The sequence below is a fragment of the Lampris incognitus genome, chromosome 17, assembly GCF_029633865.1.
Source record: "Lampris incognitus isolate fLamInc1 chromosome 17, fLamInc1.hap2, whole genome shotgun sequence".
In the NCBI taxonomy this organism is placed as follows: domain Eukaryota; kingdom Metazoa; phylum Chordata; class Actinopteri; order Lampriformes; family Lampridae; genus Lampris; species Lampris incognitus.
In genome coordinates, this window is record NC_079227.1 from 42,100,404 (window position 1) to 42,108,961 (window position 8,558).

At 43.9% G+C, this 8,558-nt stretch overlaps 1 protein-coding gene across 1 annotated transcript in view; it reads left to right on the forward strand.

Annotated features, from left to right (window-relative positions):
* The window catches only part of LOC130128046 (H-2 class II histocompatibility antigen, E-S beta chain-like), a 7,733-nt gene extending 259 nt beyond the window's left edge, over positions 1-7,474 (forward strand). The window contains exons 2-6 of the mRNA XM_056297758.1: positions 1-203; positions 5,450-5,663; positions 6,318-6,385; positions 6,493-6,606; positions 7,144-7,474. The exon at positions 1-203 is cut by the window's left edge and continues 70 nt beyond it. Of these exons, the coding sequence (XP_056153733.1) occupies positions 1-203; positions 5,450-5,663; positions 6,318-6,385; positions 6,493-6,606; positions 7,144-7,169 (625 nt within the window). The 3' untranslated portion in view covers positions 7,170-7,474. The remainder of the gene's footprint in view (positions 204-5,449; positions 5,664-6,317; positions 6,386-6,492; positions 6,607-7,143) is intronic.
* Positions 7,475-8,558: the final 1,084 nt, after the last annotated feature.

The following is an 8,558-nucleotide window of genomic DNA, read 5'->3' on the forward strand; positions in this document are numbered from 1 at the left end:
AAAATCTTATTATTTCAATAAGATAGAAGTTAACAGGTTTAACAGCACTGTGGGGAAGTTTGTTGGATACACTGAGTTTGGTATCTATAACGCAGAGCGCTTTAACAACGATCCTGCAATTCTGGCACGAAGGAGAGCTGAGAAAGAGAGATACTGCAAACCTAATATAGAGATAGATTACCGAAAAATACTGGATAAGACAGGTGAGCTGCTCTGCTATGATGACTATTACTACTACTGTTACTACTACTATTAGTAGTACTGTTATTATGACTATTACTACGACTGTTACTACTATTATTAGTAGTACTATTATTATGACTATTACTACTACTGTTACTACTACTATTAGTAGTACTGTTATTATGACTATTACTACTACTGTTACTAATACTATTAGTAGTACTATTATGATGACTATTACTACTACTGTTACTACTACTATTAGTAGTACTATTATTATGACTATTACTACTACTGTTACTACTACTATTAGTAGTACTGTTATTATGACTATTACTACTACTGTTACTACCACTATTACTACTACTGTTACTACTACTATCACTAGTACTGTTATTATGACTATTACTACTACCGCTACTAATACTATTAGTAGTGCATGTGCGCGTGTGTGTCTGTGTGTACGCGCGCGCGTGTAATGGTGCGCGCGAGTTTGTGAGTTATGTGCGCGTGCGCGTCTGTGAGTTGTGTGTGTCGGTGTGCGCAAGTGTCTTCGCGCGCGCGTTTTTGTGTGCGCGCGTGTGTTTCCGTGTGTTTCCGTGTGTGTGTTCGTGTGTTGGTCATCGTGTATGCGTGTGTGTTTGTGTGTTTGTGTGGGTGTGTGTGTGTGTGCGCGCGCGCGCGTTTTTGTGAGTTGTGTTTGCGCGCGCTTCTGAGTTGTGTGTCGGTGTGCGCGTGTGTCGGTGTGCGCGCGCGCGTCCGTGTGTGTGTGAGTGTGTGTGTACACGTGTGTGTTTGTGTGTTTGTGTCTGGGTGTGTGTGTGTGTGTGTGTGAGTGTGTGTGTGTGTGTGTGTGTGTGTGTCTGTGTGTGTGTGTGTGTGTGTGTGTGTGTATTAGTGAACAATAGAACATGGTACATAAAACAGGTGTGTAGTATTACGGACACACACCAGGTTCAGTATCATTACACAACTACGTCAGAAGAACCCAATCAGGGTGTGAGACAGTCCCCGACATAAAGCAGCGCTGCCAGCAGGTATTAACGGGCTCCAAGCCCCCATGTATGTAAGTCGGGTCTGGCTGTCTGTAGGAGCCTCGCTAGTTGAGCTGTTTGCTTATTAGACGGATGCAAGTCTCAGTCTTAAAGAGCGACGGTGGTCGTAAAGCTGTCCGTCAAGATGGTGTATGAGGATGGTTGTGAACACAGCGCACAACTATTGATCATCTATGACGTCAACAAAGGATCATTGATGAACCCGGAACAGGTTATTAACATCGTGTGGGTTGGGGCTGGAAGAAAAACAACATATGTGTCTAAAAGAATATAATGACATGTAGGGATGAGGTGGGGAAATGAGTAGTATTAGGCTGTACATACTTGTCAACAATGTTGAGTGTTAAGTACTGAGTAATAACAGTGGAAGAGCGTGTAGTATCTGTTTTAGGAGAAGTACAATTCTAGTGTTCCCTCCCATGGACGAGGCAAGTGTGGGGCTGACAGGAGCGAAGAGGTTGTCTTCCACTAACTTCAGAGGGTTTCTTGGCAGCCTTGCAGTGAGTTATTCAGTAAAGTGGGAGAAATGCAGCCTGCTGGAAACCTTGTTCTGAGCTTCAGGGAACTGATTTGTGTTTTAATTAAACCTGCTGAAGTGGGAGTAGGAGGATATAATGAAGCATGAGTATGCTGCATCTGAGTTCAGCATCTATGCAGTGAATGCGTGAAGGCGTCATCAGGAAACTGAGATTAGTTCTTAACAGACGCAGCTAATGGCGGTGTCTGAGCCAGAGATGTGGAAGCAGAGGCTTATCTTACAGCTGCTATGGGTCATTCTGTGACTTGTTTGCTGATTCTGAAAGAAATGTGTAGTTATGCTCCTGTAGTGCGTTGTGTAGCCGTGTCAAAGGGCAGTAGAGTGGACTTGGGGTGATAATGGTTTGCATTATAAAATGTCCTTTACTGAAGGGTGCTCACAAGAGTACATAGCTGCTAGCTGCAGAGCTTCAGTTTGATCACACTGACAGGCTACAAGTAGTTTGGATATATAATGTTAGCGCATTTCGTGATTTTGCAGCATAGCGCCAACTAGTGGCCAATTAACAGTAAATAATGCACAGCACCTCAGGGCGTCATGACTTACTGGTGGACCAAGTTTCGTGTTAATCGGAGTTGCTGTGAACAAGATCCGCCACCTTGAACCAATAGCATAGCTGCTGCTAAAGAGCTGCATGTTGTCCCTTATACTTTAAACGCTTATAACACAAAAACCTTCGCTGATAAACATCTGAACACATTCACACGTCATGCTGGTAGTGTCACGTGTCCTGTCAAATATTTTGGAATAGTTTGATCAAATATGTGTGAAAATAAAAAATATTAGGTATATTGTACACTGTACAGGCATATATTGTACATTGGTGTGGATGCATGTTTTGACCGATTAGAATGACCTTTGACCCCCTTGATATGTTCATTCTCCAGAATGTCTGTGGCGATGTTGGTAGCAATTGAATGGATCTTTGCAGAAATATTTATGTTTTATGATTTTTCATAATCTGAAAAATATGGAGTGACGGACTTCTGAATTGACCCTATGTTGCAGTGCAGCAAAGTGTTGGCATCACTTACTGGATCTGCTCACAACATCTCAGCTCTGTAGGATGTGCAGGGGATTTGGGGGACATTTTGGGGCATTTTTGAAGTTTCGCAGGTGAAATTTACATTTTTGTCATAAGCCACGCCCACTTTTTCAATCATGACCAAATTGCATGTATCAACTCCAGTATGATCCTAGATTGTGCACCCCAAATATCATCCAAATCCATGGTGCCAATTATGAGATATAAACTTCTCCAATTTATAGCGCCCCCTACTGGACAAATGAAACGCACTTCATGAGTTAGAATCTTTTGACAATACGTGACATATGTCTAAAATTTCAAGTTGATATGTCAATGCATTGATGAGTTATGGCACCGTCATGGAAAATCACCGTTTTCCAGTCAAGGTTCATTGATCTGTCAAATCAAAACCGAGCAGCGGATCAAAATTCTTTTGATAACTTGTTGCCTTGAGTGACTGTAGATGATGTGTGCCACGTTTCGTGTAAATCGATCGCACGGCCTAGGAGCAGTTCGAACAGTAGTTTTGGCTATTTTCGCAAATTTACGAAATGAAATTACAGCATAAATGGGCGTGGCCTATACCAGGTGATTCAGCTATGCTCAGTGAATCTGCGCCTGTAAAGGTTTTGCATGTCCGATGTACGGTTTGGGAGTTACACGCCAAAACGCCTTGACGTTCAAAATAGCGCCACCAACTGGTTGACATGTGTCATGTTTTGCACCTGGGGTAAGTGTGAAGTTCTGTACCAGACCTCCAAAGGGTTTTGTAGAATCTGTTACGGTGTAGGCTGCAGTACCACTTTTACCAACGGAAAAAAAAATAATAAAATAAAATAAAAATCTGAGCAGAAACAATAGGGGTCCCCAGCCCCTGGGGCTTGGACCCCTAATAAATGTTAACAACATAATACAAACAAAGAACAGACACACAACAAAACAGAAGGGGAGTACACGTGTACACATGTAAATTAACAGACGGCTGTCAGGACACAAGTGTGGTAGTAGGTCAGCAGCTCGTTACTTGTGTTGTTGTTTCAAGGCTGAGAGGTTTAAGGAAAGACTCACTTCTTGGAGACAAGCAGGGATCTTAGGTAGTGATTTACACAACTCCTGTTTGTGAGTACACATGTTGCATCTACAGTAACACAATTAATCAGATGCTGAAGACCACATCTTCTGGATGAAGACAGCACCAGGTCACGTGTCTCATGTTAAAAGAAGGACAGAGTCACGAGACTCCACACCAGTCCAACACTTATGGGACATTTCACCATCACACAACAAGTGTGAGCGTGTTTGTGTGTTGTGTTACCAGAATCAACGGAATCTAGAACTTCCAGACCTCCTTCTGCTTCACTGCTGGACAGGACACATGGTTTAAGCTGGTGTGGTTTATTCTTCCAAATGACATTTAAGAAAGTTCTATTTGCTTCTGTGGCGGTAGAACCATAAACCAATAGAGACACAGATGGACCCACAAAGCGAGACAGGCCCTCTGCTTTGGAGAGGAGAACTCCTCCTAAAGTAGATAAACCCCTTCCAAGACCAATCCTGAAGACAGACTTGGTCTTTTTAATCTGTTGGAGAAATGGAGATGTTGTCTAGCTGTAAGATGTGTAGTTGTATATATTCCCAAATACTTAACGGACTCTTTTACCGGATGTTTCCAACTACACAATCGCTACAATCACGCACAGACAACATTCCACATGTGCACACATTTAGTCGCAGGTCCGAGGCCCTGGAACACTGGTTACCTGAGGTAACAGAGTTCCTCACGTGCTTCTTGTCCTTCAAAACAAAGTGGTGTCGTCTGCCAGTTGTGAGATTTTTAACTCTCCACCAAAACCCGACATTCCTTCCAAACGTCCATCATTCACGATATTAACTGATAAGAATTCAGCCCCTCACATAAATAAGGGAGGAGGAACAGGGCAGCCTTGGCGGAGCCCTCTGTTCATCTGGACTCTTTTACAGCTGTTAAAGTTCATCATAACAGAACTATTCATATCTTTGTAAAACATATTGACAATGCCAACAAAGTTATCCCCAAAGCCCAACGCCTCGACGGACTGTAACAGAACCGTGAGTTCAATCGCGTCAAAGGCCTCATAGAAGTCTAGGAACAAAATAAGTGCTTCAGGATTTACTGTATCTGCATCATCCAGCAGATCTAGGATGAGTCTCATGTTACAGCAACGTGCCGGGTTTTCATGAGTCCTGTTTGAGGTCCGGCTATAACAGAGTCTAGTCCTCAATGCGGAGGGCTGGACTGAGGCGACTCACCGCAGAAGAGCCGTTTAACATGCTTTATTCCAGCTCTGCTAGGCACTGCCGTAAATCAGTTTATGGTAACTCCTCTGGGGGCCGCTGTCGTAATAATGTAAACTAACCTACGACACATCAGTACAACCGCCAAGGCTGGACTACCCCGGGATTCCAACCCACGACCTTTCTGCTGTGAGGCGACCGCACTGACCACTGCGCCACCATGTGGCCCCAAACATTATATACTCTCAGGATTAGCAGCCCTACACATTTGACGTTGATTCAAAAAGTTAATTTCAAGCCCTGATGATGATGACGATGATGATGATGATGATAACGATAATAATAATAATTATTATTATTATTCTTTACCAGTTGAGCCCAGTGTGAGACTGACTTCAGTGACGCCCCCTAGTGGCCGACATCCGGCCATGCTGATGTGCAGTGTCTACAACTTCTACCCCAAATACATCAGTGTCACCTGGCTGAGAGACGGACAGCCGGTGACCTCTGACGTCACTTCCACCGATGAGCTGGCAAATGGTGATTGGTACTACCAGATCCACTCCCACCTGGAGTACACGCCCAGGTCAGAACACTTAGACTCAGTACCGAATGGACCGGTCCAAATACACACACACACACACACACACACAATGAATGGAAAACAAAGCAAAAAGTGATGGTTTAAGGTGGAACGTGTCTCCTCAGTGTCTGCTCTGTAGACACCAGCTGTATGTTTAAGGTGGAACGTGTCTCCTCAGTGGCTGCTCTGTAGACACCAGCTTTATGTTTAAGGTGGAACGTGTCTCCTCAGTGTCTGCTCTGTAGACACCAGCTGTATGTTTAAGGTGGAACGTGTCTCCTCAGTGGCTGCTCTGTAGACACCAGCTGTATGTTTAAGGTGGAACGTGTCTCCTCAGTGTCTGCTCTGTAGACACCAGCTGTATGTTTAAGGTGGAACGTGTCTCCTCAGTGTCTGCTCTGTAGACACCAGCTGTATGTTTAAGGTGGGATGCGTGGCCCTTTACAGGTGAGATCCCAGGTGGACGACAGAGTATTTATTGTGTATTAATACCGTGTTTTAAACTGGGCTGATGTTTAGTATCAGACTCGACTAGTTTCTGTGCAGACAGACAGGAAAGTACAGACTTACCTCATCCAATCACATCGTGTCTTATTTATTGTTGATATGTTGTTTATTTCCTGTGTGTTTTCTTCTTCTTCACTTATTTCATCTCAGGTCTGGAGAGAAGATCACCTGCATGGTGGAACACGCCAGTTTCCCCTCTCCTAAGAAAGTGGACTGGAGTGAGTATCTATGTGTGTCTCTGTCCATGGATAGGTGATGAAGACATAGAGAGACAGGTCAACATGCAGATGTGTCTATAGATAGAGACATGTGTCTGTCTCTCCAGATCCCTCCATGCCACAATCAGACAGAAACAAGATCGCCATCGGAGCGTCAGGTCTGCTTCTGGGTTTGATTTTGTCTTTGGCAGGTCTGATCTACTACAAGAGGAAGGCCAGAGGTCAGTAACACTAGATCAGTCCAGACCAGGTTTACACTGGTTCACATCAGTCCACATATACACACTACACTATAATACCACTACATATACACACTACACTATAATATCACTACATATACACAGTACACTATATCACTACATTATAATACAAATACATATACACAGTACACTCTATATCACTACACTATATCAGTACATATACACACTACACTATAATATCACTACATATACACAGTACACTATATCACTACATTATAATACAAACACATATACACAGTACACTCTATATCACTACACTATATCAGTACATATAGACCGTACACTATACATATACACAGTATACTATACATATCAGTACACATGGACAGTACACTGTACATATCAGTACACATGGACAGTACACTGTACTTATAGATAGTTGAAGAAACAATAGTTAAGTTGGGTGTCATCAGTACTTGAAGTGGGCCAGACTTGTTTGGTTGTATTTCAGTCTCTTCACTCTTCACCACTTTTCTTATCGTTGGTCTTTTTTAACAGGGCGTGTTCTGGTTCCAACCAGCTGAAGCAGGAAGTGACGCTTCTTCCTCGTTGGTTTTTCTGGTGGCAGTTCAGTGTGTGTTGCTTTCACCTGAAGGTTTTCTCCCAGATTGTCAGTGCTGCCCCCTGCTGGATCTCATTACCTCCTGCTCGTATTCTTACTAATGCTCTACAGATTCTGATGTGACCCAATGCTTCACCTCCTGTAACACAACTTTGTATCAAAATCAACCCACAACATTCCCCTGACCTATATTACAGGGAAATCATTTTAATGCTCCTTTTTAAATCACCAGTCGTCTGTTGCTGTTTCTCCAATTCAAATTGTTCTTTCTAAAATAAACCACCGCGAACATTCTGTTGTGTTTTGTTTTAGCTTCAGTGAACATGTGGCTTTTTGTTTTTTTAGGAAAGGTCAGAGCTCAAATTCAGATTCATATTTCTGTTTTTCAACATTAATGGTTTCCAATGTACGCCACCAACATACTAAGTGTCATGCTAGTAGCAGGAACTGAGGACCAGGATGCAGACAGCGGAGACAGACTGGGCTAGAACAATGTTCTAATAAGGCAAACAGACTTACAAAACAGCAACGTAGATTCAGGCAGCAAGGAAGACTTGAGAAGAGAGGTGCAGCATCCGGCCACCAAAGGTTAAACACAACCATCCGACAAAGAGTCGGGGCAACCCAGGGGAATATGCCTGCTGGGCAGCCAATCAGGTAAACGGGGCGCAGGTGAGCAGGGCAGGTCAGGAACAGAAATGCTAGTCAGGGAATGGGGAGCTTTGATGACCCAGACCACACAACCATGACAGGACCCCCCCCCTCCAGACGTCCCAAACAAACGGAGCAGGAGCCCCAAGCAGGGTGGGCGGAGGGGGTCTGGGGTAGGGCTTCAGGACCAAGGGATCTGGGAGTGGATAAATGGGGCCAGAGATCTTAGGCAGATGGCCGGAGGGCCGGACCGATGGACACAACTGATCTGGAGGGCGACCAGAATGCAGGACTGAAGGGAGCAGCCCCGGCAGATGGACAGGTTGATGACCTGGAGGCCTGGGATGTGGATTCAATCCAATTCAATTTATTGTCATTAAAAACAATGTGCAAGCACATGTTAAAAATGAAATGAGGGCTGTGGCTTCACCAAACAGTGCAAGACAGACAGAGACAAACACAGCAAACACAATATAAGATATACACACATGAAGACCAAAAGCTAAAAATAAGTTTAAAAAAGAGTTGGAGTACAAAATATTAAACATATCTACAGACATTCAGTTGGTGGACAGGTTCAGGTGGGCAACAGCTTGTGGAAAGAAGCTGTTTTTGAGCCTGGTAGTGCGGGCTCGGAGGCTCCTGTAGCGCCTCCCAGAGCGCAGGGGGGAGAACAGTCCATGGTTGGGGTGAGTGGGAT